This window comes from Amia ocellicauda, chromosome 10 (genome assembly GCF_036373705.1).
Source record: "Amia ocellicauda isolate fAmiCal2 chromosome 10, fAmiCal2.hap1, whole genome shotgun sequence".
Classification (NCBI taxonomy): domain Eukaryota; kingdom Metazoa; phylum Chordata; class Actinopteri; order Amiiformes; family Amiidae; genus Amia; species Amia ocellicauda.
Window position 1 is genome coordinate 2,154,949 of NC_089859.1, and position 27,583 is coordinate 2,182,531.

Consider the following 27,583-nt stretch of genomic DNA (forward strand, 5'->3'; position numbering starts at 1 on the left):
TGTCTGTGTATCTGTGTGTGTCTGTAACTGTGTGTCTGTATCTGTGTGTATCTGTGTGTGTCTGTATCTGTGTGTGTCTGTATCTGTGTGTCTGTGTATCTGTGTGTCTGTATCTGTGTGTCTGTGTATCTGTGTGTGTCTGTATCTGTGTGTCTGTATCTGTGTGTATCTGTGTGTGTCTGTATCTGTGTGTCTGTATCTGTGTGTGTCTGTGTGTCTGTATCTGTGTGTCTGTGTGTATCTGTGTGTGTCTGTGTGTATATCTGTGTGTGTGTCTGTGTGTATATCTGTGCGTGTCTGTGTGTATCTGTGTGTATATCTGTGTGTGTCTGTGTGTGTATCTGTGTGTGTCTGTGTGTATCTGTATGTGTGTCTGTGTGTATATGTGTGTGTGTCTGTGTGTATATCTGTGTGTGTCTGTGTGTGTCTGTGCTCGGGCTGGGTGTGGTTTCGACACAGATCCGTTAGCAGGAAACCAGCGACCTCCTCCGAGCTGCCTCCGCCCGCAGACAGCGCTCACTCCCGCACGGACAGCACCGCGCAGCACCGCGTCCTCCAGACTCCCGCACCGCCGCCAGCGCACTCGGAGCCCCGGCCGCGTCCCGCCGCGTCCCGCCGCCCCACAGCCGACGGGAAAGTTTGAGTTTGAAAAGTTTCCATTGTCGCTTCACTTCCTCCGGCTGCCATCAGCGCCTCAGACGCAGGGATGCCCAAAACGGTGAGTGCGCGGCTGGCGAGCCATTGGCGCTTATTCAGTGCGACTGACTGGAGTTACATATATACACATATGTGCACATTATATACACTTATATACACATTATAAGCCGGGACGGGCATCGGCCGCTGCGCACACAGCACAGGGACAATGGGCGCTTCTCTCGGTAAACTCGAGCGGGGATGGTTCGTTTAGTTTGCGCGGTAGAACGTCAGAAACTGCGAGCGCGGCGCGTGCGGGGCGCTGGGGCTCTGACCGTTACCTGCGCTGTTGCCTCTGCGACTCCGGATTGGTGCTCACATTGTAGGAGCCGACTGAGCGGCGCTGGGTTTGGGGTTGCTGGACATGATATCGGATAATAAAGCTCATTTTATGACTTGATGTGACCAGACTGGCTCTCACTGCAGGGTTGAGCCCGGGCAGCCCGGCGGCGGACAGTGTCCGTGATCAGCCCGCACTTGCGCTCTTTTTTCCGGCTGCTTTCTGCAGTCTCAACCCCAGAGAGAGCCGCTTGCATCAACACAGCCAGTGGGAGTGTGTGTGAGCGCCAGTATTGATTTGATTTACTTAATTAAAAGGCTCATTGCAGCTTCCTGGGAGACCCCGACAGTGAAGCGCAGGTCTCGTTCGTGTAGCGCAGACGTCACGCAGTTCTGCAGAAACCCAGCGCTCCCATTGGCGGATCTGCGCAGATCTGCGCTCCCCGAGCTGCTCGACTGTTCCCGGTAGCGCACTATAGGCGCGGCCGCTGGCGCCCACTTCAGCTCATGGCTTAGTCAGGCGCAACGTGTGAGTTGGACATGCTGAGCAAATGTATTTCACCGTAATAAGGGATAAGAGACAAGTAATGTGTTATTTTTAGTTTTCCATTCAGTGTATTTGCAAAATATTTTTCATATACACTATATTCTATTACTGAGTGCCCCGGGTCAATCTGCTGGTTGTTGGCCATGGACTCAATATAGAAGTGGGTTTTGGTGACCAGCACCGAGATGGTCAGCAAGGATTTGGCATCTGGGATAGCCGTGGTGAATTAATGGTGCCAGATCTGTATGCCAACATGTTGTCCTGTCGATATTGTTAATATTTACTCTCTAGACTACATTTTAGCATGCATTTTACCCTGCTGTCCTTGTATATTTACAGTAGTTCTCATTCAAGAGGCCTTCAATAAAACATGACCTTATGTGTTGTGATCCTGGTGCTCTGACTCTCTGGACAATGTGCCCGTGTGCTTTATGGCTCGTGGCTCCAGGGCAGTGGAGGGCAATGGACACCTCTTACTCTGTATTCCCTAATGATCCACCGAACTGTACATACTGGCTGCAAAGCATGTGCAGCACTGTGATTTACCAGCTGCATGTTTATCACTGATGTTGAGAATATGAAAAGACTTTCTGAAGTGAGTGGGCCTCCTTCAGTCCACATCTTGGCTGGAAAGCTGCAGACAGCCCAGGTGTGTGTCAGTGTGTCACCACGAGGCCCCAGTATAAACTCAGACCAGAAACAAGCTCTTCTGTCTGTGTGGTAGTGTATAAGTAAACCCTAACCCCTCTGCACTACTGTGCATTGAATTTTGAAAGCATAGTTAACAATTCTCTGGGGATCGATCACTTTTGGGGACATCGAAACAGACCAGAAAATGTTCAGGAAAGGTCCAGACTTTAAAAAATATTTTTAAAATTAGTTTTATGAAGTGTTTATTGAAAAATGAACTCTCCGGTGTTAGGTGTTGTATCATGGTTCCGTTTCTCCTCCACTGTGTATATTTTGAAGTCCTGGGCACAGATTTCTGCATTTCAACAGCAGACGTTTTTGTGGTTCGGCCTCCAATCGTAATACAAGTCCCTCTAAACTCCTGGCATCGGTTCAGCTTCCCAAGGAACTGCAGTCGAATGACTCGAGGCTTCCGGGCAGACGTCAGCTCCCCGTCGGCTCCTCTCTGGCTTCCAGTTGCTTGACTCTGCCTTTGACGGCCTTATTTGGCGTTTTTATGAACCAAGACTCCCCCGGCCTCAGCAGCACAAAGCTCGGCACTTAAATTGCCACCTTGAAGAGCTTGAGCAACTTTTACATCACAGCGTCGCATAAAACAATGCCTCTCTCTTGACCCCCGCGCTCTCCTGTTCGCACTTTCTCTTATGGAGTGTCTGAGCTTTGTGGAAATGCAGGAATATTGGAATGAGGTCATGGTGGGAAATTCCAACCTTTGGGGTGAAGTCAGCTGTCTAATTATAGCAACTGCTCCAGTTTAAAGGCAGGGGCTGCTTTCCTGAGTCTCCTTTTTTTCCAGAAACAAAGTAATCGCTAATAGGCAAAGTGTGCTGTTCTCTAAACTGGAGGTTTTACAGAATTACACTTTTCCTTGTCTTTTGTGTGTGGTGTTTGTCACATGACCAAGTGGTAGCCAATGTGGTTTCCAGAGAAATGTTGACCATCTTTTTCCAGGAGTTGCATCCATCAATTCAGATGGGTTTTATGGTAACATTTATAAAGTCAATTCAGTTAATGAAGCTGCATTATAAGTTAAGTATTTTACTCCTGGGTAGTAATAATGATCTGTGCTGGCTAGCTCAAAAATGAAGCAATGCAGAACTTGTGGCAAACTTATTTTTACAATAATATACAATATAAAACTTACACTAAGTTAAATAATGCAACTTATGTATAAGGGATATATAATACAGAATTCATTCATTTCTACTTTAACTGACTTTTTGTATACCAGTTACAATTTATATTACAATTTATAATTTCTGTGTTTCAATTCTTTTGTAGCAGATTTACTCCCCTATAAGGTTTTGCCATTGTCAGTTTAGCTGATGTGCTGGAGAGTAGCTTCAGTGAGCACTTCTTCAGTTTGCTTCTCAGGGCACAATCTGGGGAAGAACATCAGCGTTTCTCATGTGCTGCGTCCCCTGGTCTCGATCTATTATTTGCTTTCAAAAGGAGCTACTTCTGTGCTGTGAAGTTTACGCCATCACAGGCCATTCAACAACATTTATTAACAAGGAATATGAAGAGATTATTCAAATTCAGCTTCAGAAATCAAGCTACCAAAATATTTGTTTCCCCAACTCCATATTATTGGGGTTCATTCTCACAGGTAGTAATTTTAATAGGAGTGTTACTTGGGCATTTTCTGTTCTACTAATCTTCCCTCCTTCATAAAGTTAAACCGAAGCACAGTTTGTTAAAGGGGTGTTTGTTTCAATCCATGAGAACTTGGCTTTCGGAAATTGATTTGATAAAATGTACCTTGTTTGAGTTTCATTGGGGGGGATAAAATCTGGAAGTTTAAAATGCTAGGCAACAGAACCAACAAAATGAAGTGATGTGGAAAGGCCTCCGGTATGTAAGCAGAGGATTAAGTGCCGCTGAAAGCATGCAAAGCAAAGCAGAGATTAACAGTTTGTAATAAACTAAGCTGCAGGCGGTAGCCGGTGTTAAAGGTTAAATTATGTGAACTATCCCCGCCTGTACCTAACAGAGCTGCGGCTGGGTGGTAGCTGTGAAATGTATCTTTCTGGCACCAGTGGTCTTGCTTGTGATTTTGAATTTCTGTTCTCGATTCCACCCCTGTCTTCAATCAAAGTGTGCGATTGCCTCTTAAAGGCCTTCTATTAACCTTATCATAGTCTATGAATGTATAGTCCTTTTGTTACTGGATAGATTGCATGATTTGCCAGAATGAGAGTTTGTTCAAAGAGCGCAGGGTGTTGTGGAGTAGCGAGGCCCTTTGGCGCTCATTTTCATGGGGGGTGTGCAGAGGAAAGTGTGGTTTCCCCGAATCATCAAGCACTGATGGAAATGAAGAATACATCTGCAGGTCTATTTAAGCACCACGATACTGTAAGTGATAAGTGCTGTCAATTCTGTTTCTGTACATGGGGGTGTAGGACGTCCTGAGTGATTAAATGCTTCTGCCAAACATCTAGACAAGGGCCTGGATTACATCTGACCCACTGCTTATAACAAATTCTCTGCTCAGTACTTGACGGTAGCTTTCCATTGGTTAGGGCGGAGGAGCTTCTGGCAAATATCTAACTGGAGCTGAGTATTGGGATGGAAAACTGCTGCTGGCAATTGGGTGAAGTTTGGGAATCAGTTTGAACCCAGATTCTAATTGTGTTGCAGCAGTGATTAATGATCCAGTTGGCCTTGATATTGTATTAGTATATGGATATCATCTTTGAAATGGAAATGCAGGCTCCATGAGCTCTCTGTATATCTGACTTGATGTTTCCGCCCAGAGATGCACATGCAAGTTTATTGTCAATTCTAGCTGGGCAGGGGTGGGTTAGGATGGATTTAATTGACTTGCATGATAAAGATAATCCACTTTAAAAAAAATCGCAAGCAATCGGCACCTGTTTGTAGCAAAAACACTTCAGCATCGATGTTAGTAATGGGAACCAGTTGTGAACCAGATCCCAGGCATGCCTGATTTTCTCATTTCCCTCTGCTAGGAATATATTCCGCTCATCTAAAATCCCATAAATAATACCCATATTCAAGAACCATGAGGTGATTTAAAGTTTACTTTCATCTATAGCCTCTCTGTCAATTGCAAATAATAAAAACTTGCTCGCTGGATCCAGTAGAGAAGACAGAAGGACTTCTCAAGAATATGCGATTGGTGGGTTAAGGCTCTCGCAACAATTTGTAATCCCATCTCTGTTCAATTTTTAATGGATCTTGTTTTAGTTTAGTACTTTCTTACTTTCCAAATGTCTTTTATAACTCCATTGTTGGGGTTAGAGATCTATGCCTGAAAAATAAATAACAGAAATAGCCTATGCCATTAACAGACTCATAAAGAAGAGGATGTGGCAGAGTTTAAATGCAGCACCGGAGCTTCGTTCGTTATGAATTACAGCATTTACATTTCCGCTTTCCTTTTTTAAAAATGAAACCCATTCTCTGCTTCACCCCTGGCTCTCTGTCGACCGACTGAAGTGCTGTTGCAGAGTGGAGGTCAAAAGGACGGTGTGGGAGATTTGCAATGTTAAAACTTTCCAACTCGGCTGCCCCCGGTGGCATTTGAAATGGTGCGCTTTGTGATCTAAATAATTTACCGATATCGACATGCTTCTTAATGCTAATATATCACTATCACTCCATATGTGGAGGTGGTAAAGGAATTGGCTACATTTTATAGAAGTTAATTGCTTTATGAACAAACTTCCATCTGCCTGAGCCAATTTTCACATGTAGGGAAGCGATTTTAATCTCCTCTCCCATTATAGTAGCAATAAAAGAAACCTCAGGGACGTGCCATGCTATTCAGGTCACACGTGTGCGGTTTACCTTGGTGACTTCGAAGAGGGGAACTGAAAGACCTGGCTGGTACTGGGACAGGAAATATCTACTTAACCAGGAGCTGGGGTCAACTGGACCTTTTATTATAGGCGGAAAGCAGGAAAAGCAAAATCTCCTCCCAATTCTGTCTGCCTTTGCGGTGGGGTCGGCAAAAGCTCATAACTGTAAAAGGAAAAATGGCATCTTCGGGGACCGGTGAACAATTCTCGTCTTCCTCGTCCTCCTCTCGGCGATTGTGCTAAGAATAACCTCTGGAAAACACCCTCGGCTCTGGCCTCTTGGAGACCCACCCTTACCAGGCAGCATTGCTCAGTCTTGGTTCCCTTTTTTTAATGCGGAGATGAACTATTTATACCCGAAACAGTCACTACTGAGCCAGGCTTTGAAAAGCGGCCAAGGATCCGCTGGCTGACAGCGGCAGCTAACGCTAGATAGATAGATAGATAGATAGAATAAAGACAAGCAGCACACTCTGTCCTTTAGAGCTATCTGTGTGGGTGGGTTAGTACTGCAGGGGATTAACACATCAAGTGACCATCTCTCCAGGAACCAGTGAGGAGAGAGACCCCTGAAATTGCTGTTAGCACATTGGAGGTTGATTATCTACAGTTTAAGTCAATATTTGGCTGTCATAGCAACATGTAAAGCTAGAATCCCGCTCAGAGATCGAGGGATGTGAATATAATGTGAAAATAATGTGATGTATTGCAACAATTGTAAGTCACTCTGGATAAGGGTGTCTGCTAAGAAATTGAGTAGTACATTAACTTGTCATGTGCTGACCTCCGTTAAACAGGATTTATAAATGCTTGAAAGCCAATAGTCTTAAGGTTTTGCTAATGCTACATTTCAAGTACGTAAAAATAAAACTTAACTTTATAAGGATTAATAAAGGGACCTTTGGAGATTTAAAGTCTCTTCATTGTAGCTTTTATGGGAGTTTCTAGTCTAGTCTAGTCTATATGTTACCAATATATTTTCACAAACATCTCCATCTTACTGTTGGTTTATATTTTCCTCTTGATTGCAGTCAGATAGGACTGGGTGTTAGTATAACTAATTATACATTCATTACAAACCTCTGTATGCAGGAAATAGTTTCACTTTCAGAAGCAGAAAAATGGCGACACTTCTTCTGCTTTGGAGAAGTTTGTTCGTCTCCCTGTGCTGAAGTGTCCTTTCACCTGGGCGAGAAGCTGTAAATCTTTAGGGGGGAGTGTGGGAAAAGTAATCAAACGGGATCGCTTTGTCTGTGGACTTGTAACCTACGTTTGTGATGAACCAGCACAGGAGCAAAATGGCTGTGTTTAAACTCGATTTGACACAGCTGTGGCAGAGCTGGTTCGTTTGCAGCCAGCAGTGGGATCCTCTGACCTTGGACACATTCAGACAAGGGCCTGCGAGTGGGCGGGATGATCTATGATTTGGTGGTGCCGAGAAGGCCCAACTAGGGCCCCGCCCTCGAGGCCTGCTAGCGACAACAGGAAGTGGCATTGTGACAAGCGGCTCGGGTACGGAGCGCAGACTGCTGACACTCGGGGGAAAGAGCGCGGCCCAAATCGGCAGCGCGGCTGTCAAATAATACACGCCTTTGTGGCTCCCCGGGGGTGTTGGCTTCAGTAGCCAGAGATATTTAGCATCGTATACTAACTAATTGTTCACTTTTATGGATCCAGGCATGGACAAAAGCTGCATATAAAGCAACTGTAACTGTCTCAGAAAAGACCCTCTTGGTATATGTGTTTATTTAATGACACACAACAGCGAGTCAATAAATTCCTTTCTGCCATTAACTGATTCATTTAAAGGTCTTCTGTAGTGTTTAGTGTTATGTGTCTCACTTCAACAACAAGATAAGTTCTGGATTAATGTGCCCTAATAATCGCTGACTAATGGGTCGAACACTCGCTAGAAATGCATCTAGTTCTCCAGGTCTTCTCCAGTTTAAAGCTGACTCTATAAATCTGAAATTTTGAACTGAAACCATGATGGGAATTAAAAGAAGCTGTGGCCATCGATATGCTGAGCTCAGTTTTTGAGGGGACAGAGATCAAATGCATTTCATTGAGAAGTTGCTGAGTCTTGCTTTCATTCTGTTTTTGTTTAGTATTGTTTAATTTAGCCGTAATGATACGGTTTGATCCTTTTCATATTGTGGAAATGTAGAACTTTCCAGAAGAAAACTCTCCCTTTCAAATGGTCATATTTATTTAAGGCAGCGATGACACTGGGGAATTGTTAAGTCGTCTGGCCGGTGTTCAAGCAGCACGCCCATTCAACGGGACAATTTCAGTTCACAAGCACTTTTTTCCATTCTAAATTAGATGGTATCAATCCTAAATAATCAATGGGATCTCTTGCCTTGATGAGTCAGTGTGAGAGGAGAGATTTGTGCTTCACTAATGCAAAAGTAGGACAACTATTAAATCTCCACTTTGCATTTTGTAGCCTAAATATATTTCCATGGTAGGAGTTATAATAAAAATGCTGCTGTCAGCTTATAGATGGTGCAAAACAAGTTGTGCTTTAAGTGGTCCGTGAAACGGTTATTTAAAAAGCTGGTGTGTTATTACAATACTTGAGGCACAAAAAGGTGTGTGTGAGCGTGTATCAATATCTATATTTCAACACCATCTCCATATCGATTCACTGCTGAATGAGACTCCCCAAGAGGTTTCTACTCGCTTTGATTTACAGCTTCTCTTTTCCACATCACACCTGCAAAGTGTATGATTTCATCTTCCCATCTTCTATGTGCTCGTCTTCTAGGGCTTCTCTTGGAATCCATTTGATATCTTCTTTTGTCCATCTCTGATCTGTTCTTACAGTGTGTCTGGCTCATCGCCATTTTAACATGTTCACTCTTTCACTCTTAGCGACCAGGTTTCACACCCATAAGTGAGTGCTGGTAGTGTGCATTCAAGCAAATGGGTAGAATTTCTTTCAGCAGCGCACTGTTTCTTCCAAATGCACTCATCCCATTTTCACTCTTCTTTTTGTTTACTCCCACAATATCTCCTTCTGTGCTGATTTGTTGTCCAAGCTGGACATAACTTTTGACTTTGAGTATCAGTTGATCAACTTCAATTTGTTTAGATTGAACAAAGCTGTTTCAGCTCCATTATGTAATACATTTAAGACTAATAATATGTTTCAAAATAAGACTCCTTATGGAAAACTGCAGCCTAAAGACTTTGCCAGTTCAACCAATTGCAAAAGGATTCATAAATCTCCCAAAAACAGTTGGCAGTGACCTGCATAGCGCTTGGTTCTTTTTCAAGATGGTATGGTCTGTTTATTTCTGGTGCTTTTCCTCAATATATTTCCCCCTATTTTTCCAGTAGCACTTACAATAAAAATATACAAGAATAATGTATTGGTTCTGTGTTGCTCAGATTTTTTTTAAAAGCCACATTTTTCTCAAATTGATTAAACTTGGTTTCTGTGCTCTGCCAATTTGTTGGTAGATTAATACAAAAAGCCCCAAAATGGAAGTACAGACAACTCGACTTAAATGATATTTTACCCACTTGTACAGCATAAGCTTAAATAACCCCAAACAAAGTTGTGTGATGGAGGAGAGAGAGAATAGCAGAGATATAAATGACTCAGAATGTGCACGCTTTCTGTGAATAAAAGAACAAAGCCAACATTGCATGAAGCTTTTGAAAGTTTAGCCAGTGGTGCATTTCTTGGCAGGCTGCTGCCTCTTTCATCGTTCGATGGCAACGTGCGTTCATGCAGACTCGGTCGAGCCCTCGACCCCGGGCCTGCGGGCCTAGCGAGAGAGGATGTGGTTTGTTTCCTGTAGTAGAAGGGTAGCAGCTCATTTGCAAAAGCAACGAGGGTAGTTTGTGAAGAGGAAGTCGAGAGAGCGTTACTGCGATGGAGGGAGAGCACATGCAGGAATTGAACGACACCATGAGAGGCTGAGAGTTTGCAGCTAGGAGGCTGAAAAAATGTTTCCCCCGCCCTTCTCTCCACATCTTTCTTTTTAAACGCAGTACAGCTGCATTTTGACACTTGAAAACCACCATTGTGTTAATTAAAACTGGTAGTGTTGTGAATGGGTCGGGGGGAGGAAACAACAATTTTAATGAAAATAAGAATCATCAAACAGCCTGAGAAACTATTTTAGTATGAAGGTCATAATGATCATGAAATACAGAAAAAGCTACTCCAAAACCAATCCAGTATAATGGTGTGGGAAAACACGTATGTTTCATTGTCTTTATAGGTAAGAAATAAAATGTCCTTTACATTGTAAGTATTGTCCTTGAACGTTGAAAAGATTTTGAATAGTCTTAATTAACGGTCCAACCTTTTTAAATTACATTTTCAATACATTGACGGTATAAAAAAAGCTTTTTGAGTTCAAAACACACATTTCGTCTGAGTTACGTCTGCAGATTGCAGTGGACATTCGAGAACATCTTCAAGCTTTGCCCTCATCTCATGATGAGTTTCGTCTTCTTAGCACCAAGTATTATACTGATGTCTGTAAAGCTCATGTTGTTTGATCTGAACATGAAACACGGTCCCCAGTGTCACTGAGATGCAGTTTGGCAAATTCATACCACTTCTCTTGTCTTGTGCTGTTGAAGAGACATCTTGCAACTTTGCCATTAACGCCAGATTCATGCAGCTGACATTGAATGAGGCATTGTTTCCTGATGATGCCCAACCCCCTCCCGCCCCCCCCCCAAAAAAAAAAAACAGTTGCTCTTGAGTTTTTGCCTCCTAAACCACTTTTCTCTCAGTAGTGGTAATATTTTCTTGCATCCTGTTCCAGTAACTGTGAACTTCTTGATGATGGAAGTGATAGTGGAAACTGGTAGTCTTAGCTTTCCGTGATTTTATTTGATAGCCATCCCCCAATTTGTGGCGGTCAATGACCTATAGTCTGCAATTTTGAGACCGCTCTCTGACTTTGACCATGACGTTGGCAGCTACTAATGCATTTCTGTGTGCAACCTTACAATCTATCAGGGGTTTGTGCAAGGCACTGTTTAACGGGTCACATTTTAAAGCAGCAAATTGCACCCGAGTGAGTATCCTGAGCTCTGATTGGATTAGATCTATGAAAAGCCCATTTTATTTGGACGGAGAAAGGGCTGGTTTAATGAAGGGTAATCCCTGTAAAAATTGCAAGCACTTTCATATGACTCGGAGGAGACCAGCGATAGGCAAGAGCACATTTATGAACCAGTTGAGATCTGCACTGAAAACATAACAAATGTCTGTAAGTACCTATTTTACTGGGCCCAGACTCTTTAAAGGTAGGGAAAGCGGGTTTTTCTGTGTTGCTGACCCTTGAACTCAGATTGGATGCACAGACAGGAATTTATAGTCATTTGAGGGGAAACTTGGAAGTGGATTTGTTTTGTTCGGCATTAGTTATTTAACAATAAGGCATCATGAGTTTTGGGAGTGTTATTTTTCTTTGTGAATGTTGTTTCCTCCTGCCACTTTTATTCGCAATGACCTTGGACTCATCAAAGGCAGAATTCCCCCCCGTCATGTGTCCACAGGCCAGGACTGCAGTGTGGGATTGCAGAGTTGTAGCTACAGAAATACCAGCACAATAATCATGGTACCTGTCCTTTTATATGGGCCTGTCATGTATGAAACACACTAGATCTCGTTACTGCTAACAAGGTCTTTAATGTTATTTTTAAGGGCTGAACTGAAGAATAATTGGTGATCAAAACTTAAAGGCAACAAAGAAATATGGTGATTGTATTCAACAAGTCTGGCTTACTAATCAGTTTCCTGTATTAGGTCATATTGTGTAAATATGCATAACAATAACAGCCTTTAAATTATAAAGGTTTTATTTTCAGGTCTTAACCTCATAAGAAATTATGTTTTGGAATAGAGCAGTACAAACTCTATTTCATTCTGACTTTTGGCAGTTAAATTCTCTGTGTGTTGATAATATTTTGTAAGATTACTTACACTTTGAAAAACAAACAAACTGAAATACACACACAGCGTCAATATGCAGGGGGGATGGATTGGTTATGGATGATTTATATTGGTGGTAATAATTAATCAATTTATAGTTTGTATTTGACACATACAGAAATATTTGTGAAGTTATGATATTTGGAAAAAATAAACTGTTCGTAACTATGAAAACGAGATGACGTTACTAACATCTGATCCGTATTTTATCCAAGTTCATTCGCTATTAATTAAAAACGGCACCACGCTGAGAAGCCACCGCTGCTGGGTTTTAAAATGGATCCTCGATGCCGTGGATCAGGAGATCATGTGAGGAAACGGCTTCTCCAGGAGCAGAGCGAGGAGAGAGTCTGTCAGACCCTCCCGCCGGTCTCCTGGATTCCAGACACGATATCTGTCTGACCATTCATGAACATGTTCGACGCATCCGTTTAGACGGATTTGAGCTCTGGAAGGCATGTTCATAGCGTGTGTGGTCTGAAATCAGTAAATCAGTGAAGAATGGGGTGGTGTTCATATTTTACTGCAGTTTAACGTAGAATTATCTGACCCAAGAGTGTGATCCTGTCTGTGTGTGACAGGGCTTTCCTGACGCTGACCAGGCCAGACACCTCATGTATTATTGCTGCCCAAGTATTGTCCTGTAGCTTTCCACTCATTTTAAATACTTTTCATGTTCTCTCTGTGCGGCACACAAGGCAACCATCCCTCCTTCAGAGAGATTTGGCAGACGGTCGTACCAGGCACTGAAAACTTTTTTCCCTCGCCCCCCTGGCTTGTCTCCCTCAAGCAGGAGCAGAGACTGTAGTTGTTTTTTAACGATTTAAATCCAAGTAGTAACATGATGTACTTTTATATGATTGTTGTCCTTCTGTTAATTGGTTACGTTGAATAAAAAGGGCCCTCCCTACCACGATAGCATATTCAATCTCATACAGCTTTCAAGAGAGATTTGTTTTAAAAAGCTAGTTTTCTTCCTTGGTATCTTGGTTAGCAGGGTGATTTAAAAAGCAGGTTTGCTGTTGTTGTAAAAGATTTAAACAGCACTGCTAAGGGACAGATAACTAAAATCAATATTATTGTCAGTTAAAATAAATATTTTGGAATGATATGCGATTTATTTGGACAGAAAATGTTGTCTAATGTTGTAGGTACAAATAAACCATTAAAAGTTAGTGTGAAAAATCAAGATTATTTTCTTTAGCTTCATGCATTTTGCTCATTGCTGAAGGTATATGTTGGCTTTATCTGGAGATTGTTCTTGGATGACATATTGTGAACAATGGAAAACCAAAGGGCATTTGGATTCTGCCTTTCACAACCCGGGACAAATAAGCCAGTTTTCGAAGGATACATTTTTTGTGTGGCTTTTTGACACAGAGGAGGACTTAAAAAAACAAACACAACATCTTCAGTATTTACCTAAATTAATAACCATCATAAATAATGTGTAAGAGATTAATAACTATCATGTTTAATTAAAACAATCCTTTTATAGCTCAGTAAGAATTGCCAAGTTATTCTGCCTACTTTCACCCCCTGTCTCCTTTTTATTAGTGGTTAAAAGGTTTATGTTGGGCAATTTTAATCCCAAAGCCTTTTGCTTTGCCGTTTCAAGCTAAAATTAATAGGGTAGTGGTCAGAGGTGGGCTCAATATTTCCATTGCTTGGAATAATAACAAAATCTGGTGTTTGTTTGACTTCCTACAGTGATGGGGGGAAATGATATATGGATTTATCGATGTATTACCATAGTGTTTATGATTTAATGTGCATTAGAATTGGGGAGCACAACTTCCAACCCTGAGCAATTTAGTGTCTTTTGCTTTTTGTTCCAGCTAAAGTGTTACTTTCCTCATTTGAGTAATTGCTTTCTCAAGTGAACCAGCCGTTTTGCAAGACTTTATAGTAGGAGGCCTCTAAAATCTACTGGACTGAGGCACTTCTCGAGCAGAGCAGAGCAGAGCAAAGTTTTGGGAGCAATGTTATGTGTGGAATTGTTTTTTTTTTACGTTATCCCTCGTTTTTAACGGTGAGTGTGAGAGGGAGGAGGAATGTGTAAACAAGAACTGTAAACTCATCTTGGCTCCGTCTCAAAAACTGAAGGGGGGCTTATGCTTGTGATGTATGTTAACTTAGAGCTGCTCAGACCTTTGCAAAATGGACCATGTTTGTTGTACTTACGGTTTTACATGCCACACTAAATCTCTCTAAAATGATCAGTTTTATAGGGTGTGTCCCTGTGTAATTGTTCTGCCCTTTCACTTCCTATTTTTGCGGTACACAAAATGAGAAGTTATTTGCAATTTTCATCTTATTTTTAGTACCAGCTCCTCATTTAACAGTTTCAATATGACATCTGTTATGCATCTATATCAAAATAAACTAATTTTTATTAGCCGACCATGTAAGAAGGTTTAACACATCAAAAACATGTCCTACCATTTGTAGTTTTCAGTGTTTAAGTAATGCATTCCTCATTATTTAAGCACAATCTACACAATGAAAGTAGGTCAGAGTCTTTCATGATGCCATTTGCTACATTGCTTTTTGAGACACCAGTCAAAATGTTAGACTACATTTACTTTGTGTGCCATTCTCTCATGTAATTTGGTTAATATTAAATAAGTGGTGTCAGTTTTAGGGATTGTCCTTTGTGCTTTTTCAGCAAGACTGTAAATACAGTGGGGTTATTGTAGCATTCATATCAGTTTGTCAAACACAAACCTGATATCCACTTCACTGAACTTTTTCTTTTACTGGCATCACTTAATGTAAAGTTTTCTAGCAGATATTCAAATTTCATCCAATGCTGTGACAGTGTGTGCATGAGAGATAAAGATAAAACCTATAACTTTTTATGCACGTAGTATTTTTTAGAAAATGACAATACATGCTAACCTTCCTGTTCTCCCTTTTGTGTCGCAGATCAGTGTGCGAGTGACCACAATGGATGCCGAGCTGGAGTTCGCCATTCAGCCCAACACGACTGGCAAACAGCTCTTTGACCAGGTTTGTTCTGCAGATTTCTGTCCTCCAAGCACGTTGACCCGAGCTAAAAGACTTGTGTAAGATATCAGGTTTAAAACTGAAGTCAAAACTATACATATGGACTTTTAAACTCCAATGTTGGGAACTAAGGGTCTTTTAAAAGTACAGCTTGCTCAGTGAGGTGCACCAGACGAGTGCATGTCAGTATTTCATCGCATTTCATGGACCGCTGTACTGCAGATGTCCCTTCTGGCTCTGTATGTATATTTTAGAGGTTAATAATGATTATGTACTTATGTATGTATTTCCATTGTCTGAAAACTGTCCACTTCCAAACTATAACCTGGCACCTCAGAACTCCCCGGCGAGCTGCTCGGGCGAGTCTGTTTTGTGAAATCGCCCTCATGCGATATGGGAGGTGTCGGTTCAAGGGCGTTTTGAGTGTGAAATAGTTTTGCAGGGACAGAATTAACAAGCGCACGTCCTGTTCTTATGAGAACTGCACCTAATTTAAAATGAAGAAGGTAAGGCTGTGCTTCTCGCTCTCATTGTTCAAATCTGCTGGTTGTGCAAATAAGACGCTTCCCCTTAGAGCACACCCACACACTGCACTCCCTGCTGCTTCTGCCTCTGTGTCTGTTACCCCTGGAATATGACTTTAAATTGTTCTCATAGCCATGTTATTGATACTTTTTATGAGACTGAGACTTTTTTTATTTCCTCCATTCTTGCCTAACTTGCTAACTTTGGTTGGGTGTTTTTGTTTGTTTGTTTGTTTACTACTTCTGTAGCTTGTTTTTTTGGTCAATGTGGAAGGAATAATAAAACGGACATAAAATTTATAAAAGTAGAGATTGCTTACAGATTGCTTACTGTCCGCTAGTATAGAGACTGGTGTAGATATTAATTGTCAGTTTCCTAAATGATTTAAGATAAGTATTTGTATTTCAAAACTTTTTATATGTTCATTTGTATAGAAACCTGTGAACCTGTGTTCAGTGGGCAAAAACCTGGTTACACATGGCTATATGTAATGTTTTATCTTATTTTATTTCTGACAATAATGGCTTAAGTGTGTTGTGGAAAAGAGCTAAATAAACAAACACAAACTCATCCTGTAAGTTTTGTATTTTGCAGAATGAGTTCCAGAAATCTTCTTTAAATGTGTTGAAACTGCACATCGTTGTCTGACTGTTTGATCCTCCTTCCTGTGACGCATTCTGACACATCTATTGTTGCATTCTGGCGGATAACAATGTAATGACCTTTCTTTCAGAAGACATCAACTGCTTCTGCTTTATCAATGGCTATTTTTAGTGTAATCTGTGTATTCACACACGGTCCGTAGTTTTACAAGTTTCCGAATCAGTGCAATGCTTTGTCTTACAATTCAGGCATAAGTGCTTTTGTTTGTGATGCGTTCATTCATCTGCTGCAGGAAATAAAAGGTTCAAATCACTTTGCAGTCCTAACGCATCTTGTGCATGCGTGTACAAATGGATAGTGTCGAAAGAGAATTGCATCATGGCCCTTTGCAAAGCTAACGACAATCACACACACAAAAAAGCCATGTTCCATCTTTGCTCTAGTACAGTTCTTGTAGTTTTACGTTATGCTGTTCATTGGGTGGGGGATTATACATTTATTTAACTAAAGCGCAATGGCTTAATGGTCTTTGACTGTGTCATGCTACACTTGTCAGATAAACTCCCGGTATACAATAATCCTCCCTCAACACTGGAGCCTTGTGTAAGTGCAAGCTGACATCATTATTTCTGAGGGGCTACGAAAGGACAGAGCCACTGTGAGGGTTTTATCTTCCTGCCAAACAGAAGCAGTGAGGTATGGGAGTCCAGATTAAAAGCAGAAGGTGCAGACAGGACAGACGCAATGATCGGTCACAGCTGTTTTTGGTAACTTTCTCCCGTCTGCATTCCCAAGCCCGGTCGAAATCCCACAGGCCCAGTTCAGCCAGTTGACAAAACTTTACTCATAGTATGCGTTTGTGCTTTAAAATGACTGTTCTCTGCTTCCAAGACCGTACAGACTGGCTTTGTTAGGAGACCGTTGCTCTGGTTTGCAGCCTCTGCCTCCCACACTAGCTGCACATTTAAATATAAGAGCCATTTTCTTTTTGAGGGAGCCATAGTGGTTTCCAATGGGAAAGTTTCAAACTTAAATACTTCAAATTAGATCTCTTCTGCCACAAAGCAGTTGCCTTCAATACTGGAGATTTTCCTCTAAGATCATATATAAAAAATAAATCTCTCTTCAATTTCAACTGAAGAAAAACGGGAGGTTTATGAAGCTTCCTTGTTTTTTGGCAACTAATGATTTACTCACATTTAAGCGCAGCTACAGTGAGGGGAAAAATTATTTGATCTCCTGCTGATTTTGTACGTTTGCCCACTGACAAAGAAATGATCAGTCTATAATTTTAATGGTAGGTGTATTTTAACAGTGAGAGACAGAATAACAACAAAAAAATCCAGAAAAACGCATTTCAAAAAAGTTATAAATTGATTTGCATGTTAATGAGGGAAATAAGTATTTGATCCCCTAGCAATCAGCAAGATTTCTGGCTCCCAGGTGTCTTTTATACAGGTAACGAGCTGAGATTAGGAGCACTCTCTTAAAGGGAGTGCTCCTAATCTCAGCTCATTACCTGTATAAAAGACACCTGTCCACAGAAGCAATCAATCAATCAGATTCCAAACTCTCTACCATGGCCAAGACCAAAGAGCTGTCCAAGGATGTCAGGGACAAGATTGTAGACCTACACAAGGCTGGAATGGGCTACAAGACCATCGCCAAGCAGCTTGGTGAGAAGGTGACAACAGCTGGTGCGATTATTCGCAAATGGAAGAAACACAAAATAACTGTCAGTCTCCCTCGGTCTGGGGCTCACAAGGTCCCCCTGCTCAAGAAAGCACATGTACAGGCCCGTCTGAAGTTTGCCAGTGAACATCTGAATGATTCAGAGGAGAACTGGGTGAAAGTGTTGTGGTCAGATGAGACCAAAATTGAGCTCTTTGGCATCAACTCAACTCGCCGTGTTTGGAGGAGGAGGAATGACCCCAAGAACACCATCCCCACCGTCAAACATGGAGGTGGAAACATTATGCTTTGGGGGTGTTTTTCTGCTAAGGGGACAGGACAACTGCACCGCATCAAAGGGACGATGGACGGGGCCATGTACTGTCAAATCTTGGGTGAGAACCTCCTTCCCTCAGCCAGGGCATTGAAAATGGGTCGTGGATGGGTTATTCCAGCATGACAATGACCCAAAACACACAGCCAAGGCAACAAAGGAGTGGCTCAAGAAGAAGCACATTAAGGTCCTGGAGTGGCCTAGCCAGTCTCCAGACCTTAATCCCATAGAAAATCTGTGGAGGGAGCTGAAGGTTCGAGTTGCCAAACGTCAGCCTCGAAACCTTAATGACTTGGAGTGGATCTACAAAGAGGAGTGGGACAAAATCCCTCCTGAGATGTGTGCAAACCTGGTGGCCAACTACAAGAAACGTCTTTTGCAATACCATGGTATCCACAAATGCACTACTTGTAAAAAGTAGGTGGTACTCTGCTAATATTGCCAAATCATACAAACTACCAAATGTCTGAATTAATTTAGGTCACTTGCTTAGAGGGACATTAATGATATTTCTTTGAAGCTTCGCAACCCCGAGCAGAGCTGACACTCCCAGGTTCAAAGTTTTTCTTGTGACAAGTAACAATCTCCGATCTGGAGAGAGAAACTGTGGATGACTCTGAGCTCGGTGTTGTCTTGGTTCAGCCGTGACACGATCCAGACTCATATACAGGTCACTTCTGCAGGTCAGAGAGATGGATGATTATCGAGCGTTCAGAGGACAGGGGTTTCTCAGGGTTGGCCGTGATGCCTGGAGACGCCCCCTGTACTTTTTCTTGCCTAGTCTCTACTTCTCGCGTCTCCCTCAGACACTGCCCTGCTGACCATTTACTAATGAAGGTAGTAAATATCCACTTTATTGGTGACAGTAAATGCCTTGGGGGAGAGTCACCGGTGGGGTTGCGTCCCCTCCGAGTCTTTTGTATTGAACCGGAGCTAACCCGTGTTAGCTGTCGTATGTCCAAAGCATTTTGTTATACTTTTATTATTTTTCATTGAAGATAAGGCCCAAGCTCATAATCTCCAAGCAACACAAATATAAGCAATAGATCCACAATCTGCAGCCTATCAGACACAAACCCCAGTGAACATGCGTGGGCGACCCTGACACTTATCTCTCCTGAACCCATTCTGGCTAAACCATCTTCTTCGTTCACTTACACAGACTGTGCACTGGGAAGGGACTCTCGTCTCCCACGGCAGGATGAGTTGGTCTTACACATCGTGTGGACATCGCTTACCTGTGACACGACACCTTTGCAATCAACAAGACGACTGGGTTAAACTGCATGCAAGCTTTTTGCACAGTAAAATGCTTCCTTCACTACAAAGCCACTGCAGAAATGGACAACAGCCAAGCTGGGCTTGTTTATGCTGCCAGTGACCTAGTCTTAAAAGTATGCGGAGCAGGAGAATGCTATGTCTCTGAGTGCACTGCCTGTATGTAGAGTCTCGTTAGGCTGGCCTGACCTGCTTTCTGTTCATAGAGATTCTTTGGCATCCGCTGGTTTTCTAACACCTCCCAGACACAACACATCGCAGACTAATAGAGACCAGCTTCGCCTGTGTCTACTCATCCGCTGCACAGACACAGCTGGGCTTTCTCTTACGATGTCAGTTTGAATCTGGATGCGTCCGCGGCTTTCCTGACGATCCAGAATAAGACTCCTGTATTGGTTGTGAGAACACAACTCCTAGTCTCCTTGACTCATCCAGCGTCGAATTGTCTTTTGGTCACTTCTTTTGATCATGCCAAGAAAAGGTGCTTATTTCCTCAGACAGGAAGGGAGAGGGGAAACTAGATCTAAATAGACATCAGTGATTCCATTAAAAAAGCTTCAAACTTCCCAAATAATTGAGCACCAGTGGAACTCCCTTGACAGAGCGATGCAAGGTCACTGGGAACAATTCAAGGCCACCCATTCTCTTTAAATTCCTCTGACTTCGCCCCACCTAGTCTGACCGGTCACTTCAGGGTGTTTTAGTGTGCCACAAAGGCTGGACAAAATTGTTCTTTGTTTTGTTATCGTTTAAATAGATGAGATTTTAAAGGTGATTGTATAAGGACTTCTAGAAGTCCCATTCTGTCCTTATACGTACATTTTCTGTAAGGGCAAGTATTCCTCAGAAATGTGTTGAAGTACTAAGATACCATCACAAGTCTGAACTGTTTTAGCACCTCAACCCCCCGTTTTGGGATCGGCTTTTTTAAATCATAAAAGTTCAGCTTGCCACCTCCCACGCTTGCACGAGGACGGGATATGAAGACACTAGTATTGCGCACCATCAAGCTTCCCTTTGTGCTGCAAACCTCCAAGCTGAACTGTGGACAAGGACAGCTGTAGGTCCCAGTGACAGGAAGACACAGGGCTAGTGTGTGGAGCTGAGAAAACTTCAAAACTGCCTCCCCTTGGCACTGCTCGTCCACCGGTACAACAATGCTGCCCGGGGATCCTGGTCACAGTTAGTTTATGACAAAGCCTGGTCTGATGTAGGAATTTATGTATTATGGACCTCAACCTTCTCCCTGCGCCATTCAAGAGTCATTCTCTGCCCGTTTCCATGCAGGTGGGAGATGTGACTTTATTTAGATGCAAATCAATGTGCTGTTCCTCCACTATTTTCCGGTAATGAACTCGGAGAGTCTAAGGACAAATTCCTCTCGCTATCTGACACATTTGTGTTTCTCTCTTTGAAATAACTTCTATATTTTTATCCAAAGTCATTGCGTATCATTTTCTAGGATGGATGCATTTTCAAAACAAAATAAATAATAATGGTAAGCTTATGTAACAGCTCTCATTCAGCAAAAACATAAATGAGGGTATGATTGGTCATTAAGAACTCAATTAAAACTGCTTTTAGCAAGACGCCTGATATTGTTGTGCGTAGGAACGGAGAGAGAGATGAAGTAACCCACATTTACTGCTGTTAACCTGTTAACATCTCAGATATTTCTGTGGGTGCCGTGTGGCTGCTCTCAGTAGGCCAGTCCCGGCCTGCCTCGTCCCCTGCGGTGTTGGGGTTTCCGGCGCTGTCTGTTGGAGCGATCGGTGTGCAGAGCTGCTCTGTGCGGTGATTCCCAGGGACAGTGAAACTCTGAACTACTTCCTTATTTGAAGGCCGGGCTGTTAATCACATAAGGCGACAGAAAATTAGATTAGCCTCTCCCTCTCCTCTGGTCGCATTTCAAATCCCATTGTGGGAATTCAGTTGACAAGGAGCAAAGGTTGCCTGAGGCAGTTATACACGTAAAACATTTATTTTCCCCAACTTTTAAAATTATGTGGTTTTAAAAATAATAATAATTTGGAAGAATTTCGTTGTCTTAGAATACCATGCCTCATCTCGTGCAGTTGGGTGCTTTAAAGTTTTGAGCTGTGGAGTGACAAAGCCCAAACAGGGTGTCGGTAGTCGAGGTTTATCCTTGAATCCCAGGCCTACGTGAAGATAAGTGTGTTTATCCTGGGACAGCCTGGAGGCTTCGAGGCACTCGCTGGGTTTGAAGGCTGGAGACGGAGTATCGGGGAAGCAAATTTAGAAAACGGGGGGGAAAACAAGCATGTTTTCACAGGAAGACTCTAATCTCTTTTCTGAATAAGACATTGTTCCTGTACAATGAAGCATATGTCCTATTTTGGTAGGCCTGCAGGGTGAAAAATTGAGACAAATGGATCTTTAAATACTTTGTTAACCTGCCTTAAGAATCTTTGTTGTTGTCCAGTTTCTTTCATAGTTTTCTTGCCGTTTTAAAATCCTTAAATTACGATAAAAAAAATCTAGATAATGCATTTGCTACTTCTTTTCAGTGATTACCATATCCCTTCATACTTTTTCACCATTTCCACATTTTTATTTTTAAGTGCGAGTTACAGCATTTTTGTCCTGACAGGAATAGGGAAAATGTAATCGTGAATCTATATGTTTCATATATACATGGGTTGCCAGAACAATCCAAACAAAACCAAGCCTCTTCGCTGTGCTTCCCTCGTGTTGGTCCGTGTGGGTATTTAATGAGCTTTTAAGCTGCTGTTGTTCCTCATTATTATCCAGAAGATCGACTGTTTTCTCAACCTTCTCAAAACCCATCCCACCCATTTTCCCATGACCTCTGGTGTCCTGTGACCCGGTGGTTTTGTGCTCACACAACCAGAGCCCCCGAGGCACTTTCAATAACTCTTTGGCACAGCATTAAATTCAGTTAAAACTTAAACAAAAACCAAACATTTTTGATTCGTTATTGATGGATTCTAGTGAAATGGATTGTGAAAAGAGAAGGAGATATAGCTTCATTATTTATTGTTTTTAAACCAGTGGATTATTTTAATTTAAGCTTTGAATCGTTTGATACAATCAGTTCTCAAGGTTAGTCTCTTTATTTTACAAGCTTTTGCACACACTTTCCAGGAAAAATTTCTTAACACAATATTCCTAATGAAATTGAAGGTGGTGGCGGTGGGGTCCAGAGGAGAACAATGTTACAATAGTTTTTAAATCTGATCTGCATTATTACACAAGTTTAAAATTGAACGGCAGCCTGCTGTTATATTAGAAAGTTCCCCGCAGTTTTGCAGAATTAAAACTCCACGTTGTTCAAGGAAGAAAACCAGACCCGACTCCAACTGGGTTTATGTACGGCTGCTTCACTAACAAGCACTGTTTGTTGTTTTCTGTCTCAGGTGGTGAAGACGATCGGGCTGCGCGAAGTCTGGTTTTTTGGGCTGCAGTACCAGGACACCAAGGGCTTCTCCACGTGGCTCAAACTCAATAAAAAGGTGAGCGGGTTTCAGTTTTACCAGGTCTTATAAGCGTAGGCGAGGATCAAATGAATAGCTGGATGGATTTAATTTTCACCGCAGATTAAAGAAATCCAACTTTACGTAAAGTAATCTTCAGAAGAGTTGGGGGTGGCGGGGGGGTAAATAATTCAGCTTTGAATTCCACATGTGCTGACGTGAGGGAGTCGTCGCAGGCCTTTGTACAATTTGAGGAAAGAAAATAGAATTATAAAAAAAGGAAAGATTTGAATTTGAAGGCTGGAAAAATGTAATTAAAGTTGAGTCTTTTGTATTTTTTTTCTTTCCTTACCTCCAATCTTCTTAGCAGTTTATTAAATTCGTTTTAATTAGGCTTCATCTGAGGACCACCCAAATCTGGGGTCCCTATCTCAGTTCTTGGAGGGATGCAACATCTTGTGCATCCATGTCCTAATTCGTTTTATTTATTTGTAATCAGTCTTTGCTGCTGATGGTTTAAAAGACTGAATTGTGTTCTGTAACCTGTAACAGTGCTGCCTTTTAAATTAAATCCATAAAAATCCTACGTAGATTGGGAAACGCTGATTTGTAAAATAATGAGGGTGAGGTGTTCTTTAGTCCAGTCGCTTCAACCGAGTAACTCAAACCAGGAGACCCACGTGGCCCTCCAGGATCCCCCTCGGCCAGCCCTTCTGACACGTGGCTCTTGTTTACCTCCGACCAGGTGACTGCGCAGGACGTGCGGAAGGAGAGTCCGCTGCTGTTCAAGTTCCGGGCCAAGTTCTACCCCGAGGACGTGTCGGAGGAACTGATCCAGGAAACCACGCAGCGCCTGTTCTTCCTGCAGGTCAAGGAGGGGATCCTCAACGACGACATCTACTGCCCTCCAGAGACGGCCGTGCTGCTTGCCTCTTACGCCGTGCAGGCCAAGTACGGAGACTTCAACAAAGACAGCCACAACCCCGGCTACCTGGCCAACGACAAGATGCTGCCCCAGAGGTACATCTCCGGTTTGTTTTTTCCCTTCCTTGTGTAGAGCTGTCAAGGCAAATCTTCAGAGCCGTGGCATTAAACAGCCATCGAAGCCATCTGCGTTTTACACACTGACAAATGTTTGTCAGTCCTGCATTTATCATATTACAAATATAAAACATATTACACACTTATGTTGAGAAACCAACTGAAGCCAGGATACAGAACTGTGTGTGTGTGTGTGTGTCTGTCTGTGTGTTAACCATAATGAAGCAAACCCAGCTTTGATAAACCATCTTCTGTTTTTAAATATTAAAAAAAAAAAATCTACTTTGATTATTTTTAAGCTCAGGGGCTCTGTAGGGAAAGATTAATTTCAGCCATTCCTTCCCAAGAGCCTTTGCTGCCTGCACTATTTAAGGAATGAGAAGAGAAAAACAAAAACCAGAAGTTGCCTCCTCGTGTTTTGGAATCCGTGTCTGGAGGCTTTTTAATGGTATTTCAAGGTTGTGATGCTCCAAAAAAAAAACTGTTTGACTGAAAGCCAGTGAGAGAAGCCGAGGCTTGCACAGGGAGCGGCCGGGAGATTTCTCAAGCGGTCCTGTTCTGCCTACAGGGTTCTGGAGCAGCACAAGCTGAATAAGGACCAGTGGGAGGAGCGAATTCAGGTGTGGCATGAGGAACACCGAGGGATGCTGAGGTACGTAGCAAAGAGTCTGACGGCACCTCCACTCTGGGGTTATACACCTTACTAACCTCCCTGCTGAGATGGTTTTCAGTTTACTTCTGTTTTTTTAAGCTCAGTTTCAAAAACCCTATTGTTATTCTCCTCCTGGCTTACCGAGTTTACATTATAGGAGAACTTGAGTGGTTCTCTGCTTTTCTGTTCCAAATAGGATATCCTGAGTTTACACAGAGATGGGACTCTTCTTTGGCTCCCGTCTTGCATGGCACACCTGCCTTTGAAAAGATATAAACATGCTGTGCAAACGCTCTCCGAGAAACCCAAGAAACCTTGCCACCTCATGGAAACCAATCAAATTCAATTGACATTTACAAGCCAGACAATGCAACCTGATTTCTCCAGAGCTTTCCTGAGAATAATTTATGTTTCCAGCTTGCTTGGATAAATCGCGAAGCAGCGCGAGAATGAGTGACAATGAAAGTCTGGTTAGAAATGGAGGGCTGTGCACAGGCTTTTAGGCCTCAATATGAAGGTCAATATTGTAACGCCAATTAGTGTTAGTAGCTCAAAATGAAGATCTAACCAAATTACCTGTCAAGCGCTTCGTAGAGAGTGCAGGACATACTGTGACCTTATACAATTAGCCTGGCCATGAAGGTAAAATATTGTGAGATCTGCACAGTGAAGCCAAGCAGTTTGGTCCAAATACAAATGGGCCCAGAAGGAAACATGCCAATCAAGTCAGTATTCGGTGGCCACACGATCCACCTCTATTCTGAACAGTCATGAATTGGGACGGTTTCTCATCATCCCAGGGTTTTCATTGTGCATGTGCTTCAATAGGCCTCCTCATGTTTTTATACAAAGGATTCTTCTCACCACAATTGAGGATCAAACGCACTACTGTGTGGCCTGTTGTGGTCGGATCTGATCTGATCTGAACACCTGTTGGGACCTGCACTTCCCCGCTGGCGCAGCTGTGCTCAGAACGGTTTGTTTTTTCCCCACAGGGAGGATTCAATGATGGAGTACCTGAAGATCGCCCAGGATCTCGAGATGTACGGGGTGAACTACTTCAGCATCAAGAACAAGAAGGGCTCCGAGCTGTGGCTGGGCGTGGATGCTCTGGGCCTCAATATATATGAGCAGAATGACAAGTAAGCCAAGTACTGTCTTCTCTTCATGGGCTGTGTTGACATGCGGGTAAAACTTTGTGACAGTAGATGAAGTGTCGTGACTTCAGGCACTACAGCTGAATTCTAATAATTGGACTGATATTCTACGGAAAATCTGAAGAGATTAATGTATTGGTTTTAATGTTCTATAAAGAAATACAGATTGCTTTCTAACAGCATCTGCTTCCAACAGTGGGCAATGGTATGCTGACAGAAGGTACAAAATGTGATTTCTATTAAAAATTACATGAAAATGATCGATGCACGACCGCTTGCGATTTGGAGGTGGTGTATTTTTTGCTGGCATCATCTTCGTTGTGCCACCTTTTCCCAATCGATTTGACATTTTAGTTCAGACTGAGATTGTTTGATACATGAGTGCTGTACCTCAAATTAAAACATGAAATGCAATTGTCCTCTGTGAACCCGAATGTATTAGGTGAGCACTAAAACAATGTGGAAATGAGGTAGAATTTGTACAGGTTTAGGGCTTCATTTTATTGTGATTTATATGACTATAATTTTATTGTGTGATTACGATATTACTTTTGTTGTTGTGACCGATGGTAATACTTTCATTTTGAGAATCATTTTAGTTCTGTGTGAATTCTACCTTTTAAAGACTTTCTGACATTTTTTGTCACATATCTGTGATAGCGGGTTCCGTCTGGACCTAGTCCTTTATTTACCAGTATTTAAACACAGCCATGGAATTCCTAATTTAGTTTTTCAGACCTCTGTAACTCTGTAACTGTAAAGATTCATTTTTAGGTGGGGCATTCAGTCTGTAGACTAAACCTTTATAATTAACTAAATTGGCCTATATTTAGTCTAATTACTCTTTTTCCGTAGATGTACATGCCAACATCTATGCTAGGTGTTTTTGTATTTGTTATCATGGCAGTTTTATTTGTTAAAATGGCTGTTACGCTGCAGTTTTGACGGCTGAATGGATGTACAACACAAGCGCCATTCTTGGGCACAGTCAGCATATATTAACGCATGGTGTGTCGCTCAATATTGAGAATGTTCTTCTCTTCTGTGAAGGATGACTCCCAAGATTGGATTCCCATGGAGTGAAATTAGAAATATTTCCTTTAACGATAAGAAGTTTGTCATCAAACCCATCGACAAGAAAGCACCGGTACGTACAGCTCAGTCTGGTCCCTGCTGCTAGATTTCGCACACTTGCTGTTAAGTATTAAATTGATAATAGATGGATAATGGTGAAGAGCTTTATGTTGTCTTATATTCGATTACCTGTTTCAGATCTAGATACAAAATAAATACTAAGCTTTTATGAATTTAAACTTTAACCATTGTTCTTTCAAAATGACAGAGAACATTGGTTACATTGAACTGAAATTGGTTAAATAAGCAGGGCTGTCCTTTGTGTGAAAGGAAAAATGCAGAAAATGGCCCAAATTGACATAATTGGTGAAATTGCAGAGATTCTCAAAAAATCCAGTAGATGTTTCCCCAATGCATCTTTCCCTGCATGAGAAGTGTTTAATTCCTTCACTGTAATCGCAGTTTCTTGGCCCTGCCGTGTGAATGATGTTGTCTGTGGAGGAGAATGTTTCTGGAGAGATGTAACGGAGAGAGGGATTTCTCTTGTGCTGTTTACTCTCTCCAGACGTTTTGTTATTGTATCACAAAACAAGACCAAAACAGAAACGCAATTCTACACAAAATCTGAAAAGCTGATGATAAATTCTCCACTGTATTTTGCAAAACACCAGCTGGTTATTAACATTTTTTAAATCACCAAGACGGTCTAAATCTGTATATTTCTGCCCTTCATTTTGTCCTTTGTCCTTTGTCCTTTTGTGCCGATTCATGTATGACTCT

General features: G+C 42.1%; 1 protein-coding gene across 1 annotated transcript in view; it reads left to right on the forward strand.

Annotated features, from left to right (window-relative positions):
* Positions 1-505: 505 nt before the first annotated feature.
* Positions 506-27,583, forward strand: part of msna (moesin a) — a 33,917-nt gene continuing 6,839 nt past the window's right edge. Inside the window, exons 1-7 of the mRNA XM_066714705.1 lie at positions 506-718; positions 14,933-15,016; positions 22,823-22,918; positions 23,625-23,899; positions 24,489-24,572; positions 25,568-25,714; positions 26,780-26,876. Coding sequence (XP_066570802.1) covers positions 707-718; positions 14,933-15,016; positions 22,823-22,918; positions 23,625-23,899; positions 24,489-24,572; positions 25,568-25,714; positions 26,780-26,876 — 795 coding nt within the window. The 5' untranslated portion in view covers positions 506-706. The remainder of the gene's footprint in view (positions 719-14,932; positions 15,017-22,822; positions 22,919-23,624; positions 23,900-24,488; positions 24,573-25,567; positions 25,715-26,779; positions 26,877-27,583) is intronic.